This window comes from Sorex araneus, chromosome 5 (genome assembly GCF_027595985.1).
Source record: "Sorex araneus isolate mSorAra2 chromosome 5, mSorAra2.pri, whole genome shotgun sequence".
In the NCBI taxonomy this organism is placed as follows: domain Eukaryota; kingdom Metazoa; phylum Chordata; class Mammalia; order Eulipotyphla; family Soricidae; genus Sorex; species Sorex araneus.
Genome location: NC_073306.1, coordinates 95,940,084 through 95,956,988, shown reverse-complemented (window position 1 = coordinate 95,956,988; position 16,905 = coordinate 95,940,084). Strand labels below are relative to the sequence as shown.

Genomic DNA, 16,905 nt, shown 5'->3' with positions numbered 1-16,905 from the left:
CCCTCAGCGGCGGGGAGGCCGCGCCGGCCCAGAGGCCCGCAGGAAGGAGCAGCCCGTCTCCGAGAACCCCCTTAAGCAGCGCCCAGCCTGCGGCCCCGCCTCCTCGGAGTCCCGCCCCCGACGTGCGGTGCTGCCGCACGATTGGCTGGCTGGCGTACGTGGGCACGCTGCGTGGCGGGGCGGGGCGCGCGGGGAGGGAGCCGCGTCGGAGGGGCAGGATCCGTGTGCGATCGGCCGTCGCGGGGCCGCCGCCGCACCGTGTCAGCCCGCGACGGTGCCCGAGGGCCTGGGCGACAACCCGGGTCTGCGGGGGCGCGGGGCCGCTCGGCGTCTACTCGCGCTCGCGTCTCTGGCTGGCGCCTGTCCTAGGCCGCGGCCGTGCCGCGCCGGGGGAAGATGGCGCCGGCGCCCCGAGGCGTCCGCGAGCCGCCGCGGCCCGCGCGTAGCCTCGGCCCGCCGCCCCGGCTGCTGCTGGCCGCGCTGGCCGCGCTGCTGCTGCCGCCGGCCGCCGGGGCCGGTCCGTGCCCCGCGCGCTGCGCCTGCCGCGCCCCCCTGCTGGACTGTAGCCACGGCAAGGCGGCCGCGCCGGGCTCCGGGCCGCTGTGGACGCCGCTGCCCCCCGACACCGCCAGCCTGTGAGTAGCCGCCGGCTGGAGTGCCCTGGCCGGCCCGGACTGTCCCCGGGCCCACGCTCCGCAGCGCGCCCCCGCCCGGGTCCGGCTTCGGGACCCGGCCGGCTGCACGCTGGGCCCCGCACTGCGGAGCTCGGGCACCGCGCCCCCGCCCGCAGGAAGGGTCGTCGTGAGGAGGGAGGAGTGTCCTTTCCAGTCAGGTGGTGCTCGGATGGATTCAGTGCGCTTTCTTGCGGCGATCAGCCCTCTGAAGTGCGAGGAGCAAGGACAGTGGTGGTTGGATGCAGCCGTCGGAGACTCCAGCGCCAGTGCTCAGCCCGACAGGCCGTGCCAGTGGCACCCGTAGAGCTCGTTAGTCTGACTCAGCCCGTTGGCATGAGCACCAACCGTAGGCTTTAAAGGCTGCAATTACGGGGCTTCTTAACCACTAACGCACAGTTACTTCTCCGCCACTAACTGAACATTGATTGGCAGACATCTAGTAATAAGTCACGTTTATTAATTGACAGGCATCTCACTAAACGGGTGTCACAAAAGGAGTCTTAATTGCTTGAGGTGTAATGAACGTATGAGGGGCTGTTTGGATGTGGTGGGAATGAGAGCGCCGAAGTCCTGCCTCTGTCTCCGAGGCCAAAGTCCCTGCCTTTGCAAATAAGCGGCCATGGAGGGGGAAGAAAGCCACCTCCTATTTTCATTAGGAAAATTACAGTAACTGGTAGTAGCATTGTTTTACAATATAATACACTTTGTGTGTGTGTTTTTTCTTCTTTTTTTTCTTTAGTTTTGCTTTTTGGGTCACACCCAGCTGTGCTTAGGGGTTACTCCTGGCTCTGCACTCAGGAATTACTCCTGGTGGTGCTCGGGGGACCATATGGGATGTCTGGGATCAGACCTGGGTTGGCTGCATGCAAGGCAAACACCCTACCCACTGTACTATTGGCTCCCCTGTTGTGTTCTGATACTGACACTTGTACCTGATTCTGGTTCTGTTGATGCAGATAAAATGTTCCTATCGATGTGTGGTCAGAATTAAATTTAGCACCTTGCACTCTGTGTTGGTTATTCAGAAGGTTCAATGTAGGAGTACTGCTGTTTATTCAGCCATTGATTAAGCTGATTGAATTGGGCATGAACTCATTACTTTTAAAAAATTTAAAAAAATTTAATTGAATATCTGTGAGATAGACCATTACGAAGCTGTTCATAATTGGGTTTCGGTCATACAATGATTCAGCACTCATTCCTTCACCATTGTACATCTCCCACCACCAGTTTCCCCTGTTTCTCTACCACCATCCCCCCCCCCCCACCTCCCCATCCCTCTATGGGAGGCACTTTCCTTCTTGCTCTCTCTCCTTTTCCTTTTGTGCATTATGATTTGCAGTACAAGTGCTAAGAGGTCATGGTTCAGGGCATTCAGTATTTTTGTTGGACAGTAAAGCTGGAGTAGCTTTTCAACTGGGTAGCCATTTTGGGTTGTGGATGTGACTGCAGAGGCTTCCAGAAGTACAGGGAGGTGGGGGGAGGTAATCCATCCTAACCCTGAGACACAAGACCTGCATACCCAAATTTTCAGCAGATTATATCTTGGTGAGGTTGGTTCTGAGTTGGTGAAGTCAGGTCGGAGGTGTGGTGGTGATTTTGGGTTGTAGAAGCAAGCGGCTGCCAGGGACTCTGCTTCGGTGGGCACCAGGCCAACCACCCCCCTTCAGTTTACTCCAGTCTGTTCAGCTGTGCGCAGGTCAGAGGTTAACTGTAGCTTTTGATATTTTTCTTGTGTAGCTGGAGGTGGTTTGTGGGTGTGGCTCCCACATACCTAACTTTTGGCTATTTAATTACTTGGTAAACTTGGTCCCAATTGTTGGGGTCTGGCCAAAGGCACAGTGGTGATTTAGGGGTATCAGGAAGCCTGAAGATACCATCAGGCTGCTGATGTACTCGCCCTGCAGGTACAGGTTGACCTGCTGGTATCACCATACCCCCCCCCCCCCCCGCATGTTTGAACTCTTGTATTCCCCCCTCACCCTGGGGTGGTGGGGGGGGTGGTGCTTAGGTCCTACTTGGTGATGCTCAGAGTCCAGAACGATCACTCCTGGCGGTGCTTGGAGGACCATTTGCAGTGCTGGGGATCCAAACGGGGGTTGACCACATGTAGGACGAGCACCTTATCCCCTTTGCTGTTGTTGTGGCCACTGTATATATATATATATATATATATATATATCTTATTTTACCTTTGCCACTGTGATTTACAATTTTATAATACTGCCAGTGGTAGTGATTCATGCATATATTGTTCCAATACCACCTGCCACCAGGGCTTGCGTCCCTCACCTATTGTCTCGGGGGTTTCGTCCTCACCCTTCCCCCTCCCCCCCCCACCACCCGCCACCTCACCATTTGTACTTCACTCTCCATGTTTTAATTCTTAAGAATCTGTGCCTACTCCAGAATATGATTTACATTGGATCAGAGGAGGCATTAGCCCCAGATTTCTTTCTTTTTTTTTAAGAAGTTTCTGCGGTTTGAGAGATATGTAGCGGAAAGGTGTCTGCTTTGTTTAGTCCCTGTCACCCCATATTGTCCCTCAGACCCCGCTAGACCCCTGAGCACCACCGGGGGGGTGGCCCTTCAAATTAAAAACAAAGTAAAGCACCCAAGCAACAAAGAAATATGGTCTTTGAAAATACTTGGCTAGACCGTATGGCAGAGCCTGGCAGGCTCCCCGTGGCGTATTCGATATGCCAAAAACAGTAACAACAAGTCTCAATGCAGATGTTACTGGTGCCCGCTTGAGCAAAATCAATGAACAACGGGTTACAGTGCTACATTGCTACTTGGCTAGAAGTCTTTTTTATCCTGCCTTTTAAATTTTGGTGTATCTTTAGATTTAAAGTTGCTTCTTCCTCTTCCATTAAAAAAGAGATAGAGAACTGCCTACTCCTTGCATTGAAAATCCTTTTTTGGATCTCTTGTGACTTGGGCCAGTTTGATAGGAAAAAAAAACCAAAAACTGGTCCATGTCACAAGAGAGCTGCAAAAGGATTTTCTCACTTCTCTCCTAGGAAATTCTCTCCTGACTTCAACTCCCTTCTTGAACGGTGTTGACCTTATTCTTTACCAGTTGTGTTCACTTCTCCTTGTTGCATCAGTTTTGTTGAAAATCATGTGCCACTTTTCTGACCTCTGGGAAACTTGTGAGCCCCAGACTGGATTCTGTGGACCTCTGTTTTGCCGTTGCTGTTTCTCCTACTGTTTCTCTCAAAGGTTCTTCGGTGTTTCTCCCAGTCTCCCTTTCTCCACCCAACAGGTCTCTTAAACTTCAAGTCTTTTATTTATTTATTTATTTATAAATTTTGATTTAAAAATTAAAAAAAATTATAATGTAGAAGCACTGCTATTTATTCAGGCATTGATTAAGCTGATTGAATAAACCTCAAGTCTTTTAAAGTTGCTTGAATTTTGAGCCAATTGGACCTCCTCCTTTGGGGACTTTGAAAAAAGCTTAAGAGACTGAAAGGAAAAATGGGAATTTGAGATAGACAGAAGCTTTGACCAGCCGCAGAGCTTTGGAGGACGCAGGCAGTCACTGCAAGTTGCCTTGTCCAGGAACCTATGGGATAAAAAAGTCTTGAAGTTCTCCTTTATAGAACTGGTAGAAAGGTAATCTTGTGTCCTTTGCCAGAAGCCCAATGCAAATAAAAAGATAAAGTGGAGACTAGATGGGTTATGTTACATAAACCAGTGGCCTTGCACTGCTATGTTTTACTAATTCGTGGCTAAAATTTTTGAGTGAAAGCATCTGTTTGATCTGTCTGTATGTTGTATGTGCTTTAAATATGCTTGTTATGGTTGTGTGACATTTTTCTGCTTCTAGGTGGTATTACCAGTTTAATTTATTAAAAACCTCTTAATGGAGATTTAGAGGTATAGGAGCACTTAAGTATTCCTGAAGCTCTCAGGAAAAGAGGAATCCCTGCAGTGTCTGAAAACTCATGTGATACAGGATAATTTTTTTTTTGTAAATAGAGAGCTAATTTGAAAATTGTTGATAAAATAAGAATGTTATCAGTTGCCGTCATTGAATATAACATAGACATTTTTTGGTTTTGAGGTCACACCCAGCTGTGTTGAAGACTTGTTCCTGACTCTGTGCTCATTAGCCATTCCTGGCAGTGCCCAGGGGACTTTAGTGCTGGGGATTTGATTGTGGGTTGATAGCATACAGGACAAAATGCCTTAACCCATGTACTATCTCTTTGGTCCTGGATTTGAATTTGTAACCATACACTTGTATGACAAGTGCTTTTATTCCACTTCTATTCCACTCGTCCTGTGTGTGCTTTTCCTTCCTAGGTTTACTAGTAAAGTCAGCTTGCATTATCTCTTCTAGATGTTTAATACTAAAAAGCTATGAATACAAACAGAGAATGAAGTGTGCAGTAGAAATTAATTGCTTGGATGTATGTCAAACATGGTAGTAAAAAGGGGGTGGGAGGGCTGGAGAGATAATATAAAGGGTAAGGTGCTTGTCTTGCACACAGCCAGGCTGGGTTCCACCCTGGCACTGCATACAGCACCCTCCTACCCGCAGCCCTGCCTGGAGTGATCCTTGAACACAGACAGGAGTAAGCCCTGAGTGCCGCTGGGTGTGGTGATGCTCACCCAGCAAGGGCAGGGGAGGATGGAATATATGCAGTTTAACCTTTTGAAACACTTTTGCTTTTATGACACTTGCCTAACATTCATATGTTGTAAAAATAGTTAAGGAAATTGTTTGATTTTATGTCTGTCTAAAATGAAAATCTAGTTAATTCTGAGATAAATTACTGAGACATTCATAACTGAGCCTAAGTTTGGGCAGTACCCAGGACTTACTACTGACTGTACTCAGTGATCACTCCTGGTGGTGCTCAAAAGCCAAAAGGCAATCGATGGGATCAGGGATCAAAGAGGTTGATCAGTCAGTTGCATGGCAAGTGCCTTGCCCCCTGTCCATGCTCTCTGGCCTCTGCATTTTGTTTTTATGTAGAATAAAGTTGAAGAGGGCCAGAGAGAGAACTCAATAGCCTGAAGCTGATGCCTTGCTTGCACAAGGCTCAGCTTTTGTCCCTTGTTCTCAACTCTCCACCCCCAGGAGTGATCCCTGAGATCCAGGCTGGGAGTAGCTCCTGAGCACTGCAGGGCCTGGCCTGAAACCCACCAACTAAAAAATAAACTAAAGTTATTGAGATCTCTTGGTAATCATGTCCTTTGTCAAACTGAAAAATTGTACTCTGAGTAAACTTAAGCCTCTAGAAATTGTGAAATGTGATATTTATAAATCTTACCAGTCTGTTGCAAATACTGGTGACAGACTACACCTGTCTATTTTTTAGTTTTCTCCGTAAAGAAAAGATTAGTAATGGTTAGAAATTGTAATTACTGCTAGCTCTGTTCTTTTTTTTTTTATTGAGTCACCAAGTGGAGGGTTACAAAGTTCTCAGGATTATGTCAGTTATACAATATTCAAACACCCCTCCCTTCACCAGTGCCCATCTTCCATCCCCAACCCCCCCAGTCTATCTGCCGCCCCCTCCCACCTCCCTAGTCCCCACCCTTATACGTGATAAGTTTCACTTCATTTGCGCTTATCTCGATTACATTCCATGTTTCAACACACAACTCACTACCGTTGCTGGGGTTTCCCCCCAAAAAGAAAAAGACAATCCTATTGCCAATGAGGCATTTGATAATTCTCCATTACTAAGCATATAGAGATATTAAGTCCTACTGTTTGTTATATAACTTTTCTTTTTCCCCCTTGCCCCGCGCCACCGAGTTCACGCCTGTTTAGTAATCGCCACGCTGTCTGACAAAGGGAAAAAAAACCGAAGAGGATGGTTATTTCCCGTCATCAGCCGGCGTGGGGCTCTGGCTTAGTTGATAGTCTAGTAGAGTGTCTGGAACTGCTAGCTCTGTTCTTAGGAGACATATGTGGTGCCAGGGATCCAATGTTGGTTGGCTTCATGCAAGGCAAGCTAAGTTTAAAGCCCCTGTACTATTTTTTTGTTTGTTTGTTTTTGGGTCACACCCAGCGATGCACAGGGGTTACTCCTGGCTCATGCACTCAGGAATTACTCCTGGTGGTGCTCGGGGGACCATATGGGATGCTGGGAATCGAACCCGGGTCGACCGCGTGCAAGGCAGATGCCCTACCCGCTGTGCTATCACTCCAGCCTCCCCTGTACTATTTTTTGACTCCAAATGTGTGTGTGTGTGTGTGTGTGTGTGTGTGTGAGAGAGAGAGAGAGAGAGAGAGAGAGAGAGAGATAGGGGCCACAATCTGGCCCCAGTAGGGCCACATTTGCTGGTGCTGGATGTGAACAGTACCAGAATCTAACTCAGCTTCAAGACCTTGACTACAATTTAGGTTTTCTTTAACAAACATAATTGCCAGAATGACAGCCAAAAAACTAATGATTAGCAATTTCAAAGTTAAACCATTAATGAAGTGGTATGAATAAATTTGTAAGCAAATGCTTAAGATTGTATTTCTTGTCCACATTTGTGTTTAATATACCTAATTCACAGTCACTGTGGCTTGTCTTGCTTATCTCACATCTTGCTTGCATAAGCAAAGTCTTGGCAGGTTGCGGCAGGAAATGGCCCGCCAACCCTACGCATAAGTATGCTTATTTGGGGAGATATTAATGACTTGGTACCAGGTTAAACTATGTGGGTATTTAAAAAATAATGGATTACATTAGTAATCAGAAACCCAACTATGCTTGGCTTTGATTAGGTCTTCCTTCTTGCCAATAATGTCAGTGATTCGACTATTGGTTTTGATACTCTTCTAAAAATCTTTACAACTCCTTAGCAGTATTACTTAATTTTAAATTTCATTTTAGGCACAGTGGTTTACAATACTTTGGGGTTTACAGAGTATTTTGTAAATACTTTGGGGGGCTTGGGGCACACCTGAGATGCTCAGGGCTTTCGCCTGGCTTTCAGGGATCATTCCTGGTGGGCTTGGGGGCCATTGTATGGGGTGTCAGGGATCGAGCTGGTTGGCTGCATGTAAAGTAAACACCCTACCTTCTGTACTTTCACTCCCAGCCCAACAGCCTTTGTTCTAACCAGTGAACTGGTATTATTTTTTCTAAGTGGGGAGGGAAAAAAAGCCATTAATTATGCAGGGTTACCTCCTCTTGCCACACCTCTTATCTGCATAAACCTCTTTTTTTAAGGGTTTTTTTTAAGGCCTAGTCTGTCTTGCATAGGAGGTTGGGGAAAAGGGGTATGAAGTTCTTAATGAGCTAAATGCTGGGTGGGGTTGCTGATGAGGCTTAATAGAACCCCTCTATCCTCTTAGAATATCTGAAAGTAAACTCACTCCCCAAAACCAGCAATAGCTGCTTGGGGTTAATATGCCGTGGTTTCTTACTGCTTGCTGAAACATCAGCTCTGATCACAGGCTGAATTCTAAGGGAAGATTCTCAGTACTCAAACTTAGCCTAGTGATATTTGCATTTTTCATTAGTTTTATTTTTTTCCCTCTTGTCTAGTATTATAATTAAAAACCCTCTCAACTATCTCTCTGACCTTTCTTTTCTGTAAAACACATCCACCCACCCACCCACACACACATACACACACCATACATACTCATACTTTGTTATTATGTATAATTATGTTCTTTTCACTGCAGAATTTCCATTTTAGGGAAATAAGTTAATCAGTTTAATTCTGAAATATTTATATTTCTTTTAATTTTGTAATTATCACTGTCACTGTCATCCCGTTGCTCATCGATTTGTTCGAACGGGCACCAGTAACGTCTCTCATTGAGAGACTTATTGTTACTGTTTTTGGCATATCCAATACGCCACGGGTAACTTGCCAGGCTCTGCTGCACGGGCTTGATACACTTGGTAGCTTGCTGGACTCTCCAAGAGGGGTGGAGGAATTGAACTCGGGTCGGCCGCGTGAAAGGCGAACGCCCAACCGCTGTGCTATTGCTCCAGCCCAATTTTGTAATTATAATTTATAATTTAGATTTAGTCACTATCACTGTCATCCCGTTGCTCATCGATTTGTTCGAGCGGGCACCAGTAACGTCTCTCATTGAGAGACTTATTGTTACGGTTTTTGGCATATCCAATACGCCAAGGGTAACTTGCCAGGCTCTGCTGCGCGGGCTCGATACTCTCCGTAGCTTGCCGGGCTCTCCAAGAGGGGCGGAGGAATTGAACTCGGGTCGGCCGCGTGAAAGGTGAACCCCCAACCGCTGTGCTATCGCTCCAGCCCTAATTTAGATTTAAAAAAAAAATTGTAATTGTATTATTACCTTTAACTTTTTGGTAGATATCTTCTCATAATTAGGTGAATAAACATGTGTATAGGAGGCCAGAGAGACAACACAGTGGGTAGGGATCCCATATGGGTCCCCAGCATCTCACCATGTACCTCCAGGAGTAATTCCTGAATGCAGAGCCAGGAATAACCCCTGATCATTGCAGGGTGTTGCCTTCCTCTTCCCCCCCCCCCCAAAAAAAAAAAACAACCTTGTAGATTCCAGGTTTTTTGTTTTTGGTCACACCCAGAGGTGCTCAGGGGCTGTTCTCAGCTCTACTCTCCTGGATGGTTCGTGCTCCTGTCAGTGCTGGGGATTGTACAGTAGGATGTGTGCAAGGCTCATGCCTTAACCCTGTGTTCTCTTTGCCCCCAAACATGGAGATTCTTAGAAGTATTGCTGGCTTATTCTAACATACCAAATCTTGTGATAATAGTATACTTCAATAATTGACCAAATCTTTGTTATTTAACATCTTTTTCGTAAAATTGGAATTTAGAAGATTCAGTATTTACTACCTTAACATAGGAGAGGGTTTAGAATAATTAAGGTTTTTATTTTGGAAAGTTTATTATTCCTGAATATACATAACTATTTATCCAGCATAAATGGAATGGAAATCCCGATGGAAGTCATCTAGAATAATTTAGTTAGAAAAAGAACATAATCAGTTATAGTTTTGTGATTTATTATCTAATAATTTTGAGTGTTCTTGGAATAAATATATATACAATTATTATTATTATTATTATTATTATTGCTTTTGGGTTACACCTGGCATTGCATAGAGGTTACTCCTGGCTCATGCACTCAAGAATTACTCCTGGTGGTGCTCTGGGGACCATACGGGGTGGTAGGTTTCGAACTGGCTCGGCCGTGTGCAAGGCAAACTCCCTACTCACTGTATATACACATATTCTTAAAATATATATATGTATATATATATACATTCAATGGAGGAGAGGCTGGGGTAAAAATCAAAGGGCTGTAGCACAACTTTGCATATTGGAGGTCTGAGGTCTGAAGGACTATAGCGTACAAGGTACTATAACCCTTGTACATTATAGTCCTTCAGACACCACTAGGGACCCAGATGTCCCAACTCCTCCCCAAAAAAAGAACAAATAAAAACTGGACAAGAGCATACGATGCTTGCCATGCACATGGCTAACCCATTTGATCCTCAGCCGCACATTTGGTCCCCCTAGCCCTGTCAGGAGTAATGCCTGAGCACAGAGCCAGGAATAAGTCCTGAGTACTGCCAGATGTTGCCTCACGCCCTGATTGCTCCAAAAAAAAAAAAAAAAAAAAAAGCAAGCAAATTAAAAACAGGAAAAGGAGTTTGTGCTGGACCATTGCATTTCATGTCAGATGCTTTATAAATTAGTGTTTGCTCAACAGCCACGCATTTCTTATCATTTTATGTATGTTCTTTTAATATGAGCAGTCTAATGGGGTTGGTTCTTGAATTCTCATTTAACTGTAAAGGAGACTGGAATTAGATGAGGTTAAATGATTTACTCAGGACCCAGTACTGGGCATGCAAAAAAATTATTGAATGTAACTACAATTCATATTTCCTACTATCAGTTTCTCCAGTGAAACAATATTTTCAATTATTCAGAACTCATGGAAGGAAAATTAAACATGCCTCTTCTTGAAATAAATATGCATATCTTCATATCTCTTGCTCTTATATAAAATAATGTATACTACTTAAAAGTGCAAATTATATATAGTTAATAGCATTGAGTCACACTATAAAAAGTTTTTTTTTGTATATCAAAGGTATTTTATCCAGTATGTTCAGCCATCTTAAGTTCAGCGAAAAAGAAAAATGCTTCACAAAATCTTTTCCTTTTTTTTTTTTTTCTTTTTTGGGTCACACCCGGCGATGCACAGGGGTTACTCCTGGCTTTCCACTTAGGAATTACTCCTGGTGATGCTCAGGGGACCATATGGGGTTCTGGGAATCGAACCTGGGTCAGCCGAGTGTAAGGCAAACGCCCTACCCGCTGTACTATCGCTCCAGCCCCTATCTTTTCTTTCTAGAAGGGAGCCACTCAGGGCTCTAACACTGCTGGCTTGTCCAGCTCTAACAGTTGATTAGAAACAATGAATTAGGATGAGTAATTAAAAATAGAACTCTTATAGGAAGGCTAATGGCTCCCAAAAGGAGTAACTTTTTAAAGTTTTTAAAGAGATTTATTTATTTATTTATTTTATTATTATTATTATTTTTTTGCTTTTTGGGTCACACCTGGCGATGCACAGGGGTTACTCCTGGCTCATGCACTCAGGAATTACTCCTGGCGGTGCTCAGGGGACCATATGGGGTTCTGGGAATCGAACCTGGGTCAGCCGAGTGTAAGGCAAACGCCCTACCCGCTGTACTATCGCTCCAGCCCCTATCTTTTCTTTCTAGAAGGGAGCCACTCAGGGCTCTAACACTGCTGGCTTGTCCAGCTCTAACAGTTGATTAGAAACAATGAATTAGGATGAGTAATTATAAATAGAACTCTTATAGGAAGGCTAATGGCTCCCAAAAGGAGTAACTTTTTAAAGTTTTTAAAGAGATTTATTTATTTATTTATTTTATTATTATTATTATTATTTTGCTTTTTGGGTCACACCTGGCGATGCACAGGGGTTACTCCTGGCTCATGCACTCAGGAATTACTCCTGGCGGTGCTCAGGGGACCATATGGGATGCTGGGAATCGAACCTGGGTTGACCGCATGCAAGGCAAACGCCCTACCCGCTGTGCTATCGCTCTAGCCCCTAAAGAGATTTTTTTAAATGTTAGAACTTTTTAAAGAGATTTACAGTCCTGTTAACCACACTTTTCACGTATACATCATTACATCACCACCCATTGCCAGAACGCCCACTTCCCCCACCAACCAGTGTTCCATGGCACCTTCCAGCCACCTCCCCCCAACCACTCCACAACCAGGGAAGCTTAATTATGTGGACAAAATTTTAGTTTGATGCTTTTGAGTATTTGTTCCTTTTCTGTGTTTCTTTATATCAAAAAATCATTTGATTTTTAAGCTGTTGGTACTAAAGGTATTAAAGTACTGATGGTACTAAAGGTAAATGAGAAACCTAAAAAAAAAAAAAAGACTTTTAAGAGTTGTTTTGGAATTCCTATGTTTATTTTATTCCAGGAATGCTCAAAATCATTGGCATGATACATCACAATACTGTAATCAATTACGTTTCTTTCTAAGTTATTCTAGATGGTTTCCATTGGGGTTTCCTTCTCATTTATGCTGGCAAAGTAGATGAAGCATTGTCATACCACATTTATTATTATTTTGCTATTGTCAGAGTCGTAGTTGGCCTCTGGGTGCATATTTTCAAAAAAGATGACAGCGACTCAGTAGTATTCATATGGGACTCGGCAGAGAAACCCCTTGCCTCTCCATGACTGCAGTGCTTTGCTCTTAGCTTGCAGAACTTGATTCTCTTCCTCAAACTGTTGTGGTGTCATTTATGTGTACAACCTATAAATTATTTACACCCTGATGGTACTAAAGACCACATTAATGGCACCTCTGGCTCCTCATGATATCAAGAACTTTAATAATTCATCATTTATTACAGCTCTATCCCTGTAGATTAGCATGAGTGGGAGCTGAGTTTACAACACTAAAATAGGGCCTTTCCTGAGTCTTAATCTCCAATCATAATGGCCATAAACTTTCAGATATAGTAGTGTTCAAAAATAAAGATTATTAATTTTGAATGTCATAAAACCAGATTTTAGTTATATTGATCAAGCTTTCATTTAAGTATATTTTAGAGATATTACAAGGGGGGAACATTTTCTGTTTTTTTTTTTTTTTTGCTTTTGGGTCACACCCGGCAATGCACAGGGGTCACTCCTGGCTCTGCACTCAGGAATTTCCCCTGGCGGTGCTCAGGGGACCATATGGGATGCTGGGAATCGAACCTGGGTCGGCCGCGTGCAAGGCAAACTCCCTATCCGCTGTGCTATCACTCCAGCCCCAAGGGGGGAACATTTTCTAAGAGAGTTCGCCATTTAAGGAGTTTTACTTGAAAAATAAATCCCCATACAAACTAATAGTAATTTATGCAAACTAGGTTTAATTAATGATTGGCCCTTGGGGAAATAATAAGAGACTTTAAAGAATGATTCAAATTCTTTTTTTTTTTTTTTTTGCTTTTTGGGTCATACCCAGCAATGCTCAGGGGTTACTCCTGGCTTTGCACTCAGGAATTACCTCTGGCAGTGCTTGGGGGACCATATGGGATGCCGGGGATTGAACCCGGGTCGGCCATGTGCAAGGTAAATGCCCTACCCTTTGTGCTATCGCTCCGGCCCCTGATTCAGATTCTTAATCTAAGTCTTCTTTAGTCTTTTAAAAATGAAATTGGAAAAGCATGCTTATGGAGACTAAGAATGCATCTCCACTCCCATATGCACACGTGGTATGGTTAAATTCCAGACTGAAACTTAAGTATAAAGGAAAGCTGATTACTGTGAATTTAGATTTCTAGTGAAGGGAAAGAATGGAGTTGATTTTGAAGTTAAGTTTATAGTTTTGGGGTACTATGTAGTATAAATTAAGTATATATTAAGTAGTATAATGTATACTACTTAAAAGTGCAAATTATATATAGTTAATAGCATTGAGTCACACTATAAAAAGTTTTTTTTTGTATATCAAAGGTATTTTATCCAGTATGTTCAGCCATCTTAAGTTCAGCGAAAAAGAAAAATGCTTCACAAAATCTTTTCCCTATAAATGATTTCCCTATAAATCATTATGTAGTATAAATGTCTTCAAAAAAACCAAAAAGGATTGCTCAGGTCAACAGTATTATTAGCCATAGCATTTAATGTAGTGCCTATTACTTGGTTCAATAAATGTTTATTGCATGAATACCTGATGATTAGATCAGTCCATTTAACACTAGATAGACGCTTGGTATTCCTTCTTCCCCTCACCCTCCTTTTTTAAAAAATTCTGGTAACATTTGCTTATATTGTATAGGTTTTAGGGAGTATAGTTTCATATCTCTTCAAAGGTATGATTCCATCCCCTATCCTTAAATATCAGTGTTCCTTCCTAATCTCTTGAACCCTGTGATCCCCTTGCCCATTAAGGTGATCTTAGCTCTGCTGTCAGAATCTCAGAATTTGGAGGCCAGAGAGATAGTAAGGTGGGTAAGGCTTTTTCCCATACTGGAATTTGATCTCTGCACCCCATATGGTTCTCTGGCCACAGAGCCAGGAGTTAGCCCTGAGCACTGCTGGGTGTGGCCCCCAAACCAAAAGAAAGTAAAAAGAATTTTTACATTTATTTGCTTTGGTTTGCCTTTATTTGGTTTCCTTAATTTCTTTTTATTCCACACAGGTATTTGTATTTCTCCTGACTTTCATTATTCCTTTCAGTTTCTCTCTTGTTTATTCAGATAGCAAGAGTTCATCTTTTCTCATAGCTGAGTGTAGTGTTCCATTAGCCACTCATTGGACACTCGGTTGTTTCCAGATCTTGGGTATTAGAAGTAGAGTTTTAGTGAACTTAAGAATGCATATATTGGGGGCTGGAGTGATAGTACATTGGGTAGGGTGTTTGCCTTGCACGCGGCCAACCTGGGTTCGATTCCCAGCATCCCATATGGTCCCCTGAGCACCACCAGGAGTAGTTCCTGAGTACAGAGCCAGGAGTAACTCCTGTGTATCACCAGGTATGACACAAAAAGAAAAATAAAAAAAGAATGCATATACCAGGGCTGGAGCGATAGCATCGCGGGTAGGGCGGTTGCCTTGCACGCAGTTGACCTGGGTTCGATTCTCAGCATTTCATATGGTTCTCTGAGCACTCTGAGGAGTAATTCCTGAGTGTATGAGCCAGGAGTAACCCCTGTGCATCTCTGGGTGTGACCCAAAAAGGAAAAAAAAAAAGAATGTGTACCTTTTCAGACTATTGTTTTCATGTTTTATATTTCATAGCTCTAATGATGCAATTACTGGGCATGTGGTTGATCTGTGTTATGTTGGAAATCTCTATACTGTTTCTCAGAATTACTCTTGCTATTCAGAATCTTTGGTTATCCCAGTACTGCACTGTAGCACTATCCTCCTTTTGTTCATCAATTTGCTCGAGCGGGCACTAGTAATGTCTCCATTGTGATACTTGTTTTTACTGTTTTTGACATATTGAATGCCAGACTTTGCCGTGCGGGTGGGATACTCAGTAGCTTGCCGAGCTCTCTGAGAGGGACAGAGGAATCAAACCCCGGTCGATAGCGTGCAAGGCAAACGCCCTACCCACTGTGCTATGGCTTAAGTCCTTTGATAGCCATTGCACTGAAATTCCTGCTTTGTGTTGAATGTATATTTTGTTAATTCTTCCAGTCCTTAAGCACCAGATACCTTTCCCTTTCTTTTTGTGGGGGCTGGGGGGTTGGCCACACAAGGTGGCGCTGCTCAGGGAAGATTCCTGGCTGTGCTCTGGGGACCAAATGCAGTGCTGGACCTAACCCCTATACCATTTCTCCAGCCCCATCTTTAAGGGATTTGTTTCTTTATTCATTCCTTTACCTTGTTGATTTATTTTAGCTTGTGCCCAGGATCAAATCCAGGCCCTCACATGTGCAAGTTGAGTGCTCTAGTATTGCTCCATTCCTCCCAGTTGCGGCTGCTACTGTTTATCCGTGGTTGCTAAGCTGAGATAGGTAACCATGGCGGTTTGCCTGTCTTGCCTGCACTCACCACAGGTCACATCTCAGGTTGCACTGCTCCGAGTGCAGTCCTTTGGTTGGATGCTTGTGTGGGATCACCAGGGCTAACACTGTTGGCACATGTGTCATGCGTGTGCTTCACATGAGTTTGCTGACATTGCACGCTGCGGCTGTGGTATCCCCCTCCTCCTGCTGCTTGGTGCCCTGGATCTCAGAGCCGCTGGGTCAGAGAGTGGAAGCTCCTGCACTGGGCCGGGTGCTTGTGTCATGAAGATTTCAGTGTGGTCACACTCTTCAGGGCAGCTGCCAGGTCCCTGCCCTCTCCCTCTGGGTCTCACTTTCCCTGCCCTCTTCTTTTAACAGGGCCAGCTCTGCATTTAACAATACTCCACTGCTTTTATCTGTGTCATACTATTTTTAATAATTGGGCTTAGAGATACAGTACAGCAGGTAAGGCTGTTATGGGTCCAGTCATGAACCCTGTCAGGAGTAGTAAGCCCTGAGCACAGCTGGATGTGGCTTAAAAAAAAAGAAAATAATCATAATAGCAATGAGTCTCTTGTGTTTTATTTTATTTTATACTTTAGAAGAAAAGCTTTTAGTTATGGGGCTGGGAAGAGCTTAATGGGCTGGGGCATATGCTTTGTATATGGGAGCTCCAGGTTCATTCCCCATATCACATGTGTAGGATAACATTGGTTTGTCCTTTCTCCCTTGCCACAAGGAGTTTAGGTTTAAGTCCTCTGGAGACACTCCCATTCCCTTGTTTATCTGTAAACTCTTCTGCACCCTCTTTCCCAACCAGTTAATCACCTTTTCCTAATCAGATTCTGTTATCTTGTAAGATGAGATCCTTCTAAGGACTCTGAATTTGTATTGTAAGTTAGTGTCTTTTGCATAGCTTACCTTAAAGCAATGTCCTTTCTGTATGGACACAGGAATACAGTTAATATTATGCTTTGTAACTTGGGAGTTGATTGACTCCAAATAATATTTACTCCTGGGCATCTGCTTTCTCATCTCAGTTGCCCTTAGTTCCTAGCACCACAAAAGCAGGGTCCTGACGAGGGACGGAATGTACCCAGGTCAAGCTGTGAGCTACCCTGGCATTGAAATGGGTCAGGCCAAAGCACCGCAATACTCAACTATAAGTTGGGCATGATCATCAACAATGCTGTCATGATCCAAAGGTAACAACGAGACTAGGATCCTGCTGGG

General features: G+C 44.1%; 1 protein-coding gene across 2 annotated transcripts in view; it reads left to right on the top strand.

Moving 5' to 3' along the window:
- The first annotated feature begins 210 nt into the window (after positions 1–210).
- The window catches only part of LRIG2 (leucine rich repeats and immunoglobulin like domains 2), a 54,886-nt gene continuing 38,191 nt past the window's right edge, over positions 211–16,905 (top strand). For both annotated transcript variants that reach the window (XM_055137730.1, XM_055137729.1), the window contains exon 1: positions 211–635. In XM_055137730.1, the coding sequence (XP_054993705.1) occupies positions 397–635 (239 nt within the window). In that variant the 5' untranslated portion in view covers positions 211–396. The remainder of the gene's footprint in view (positions 636–16,905) is intronic.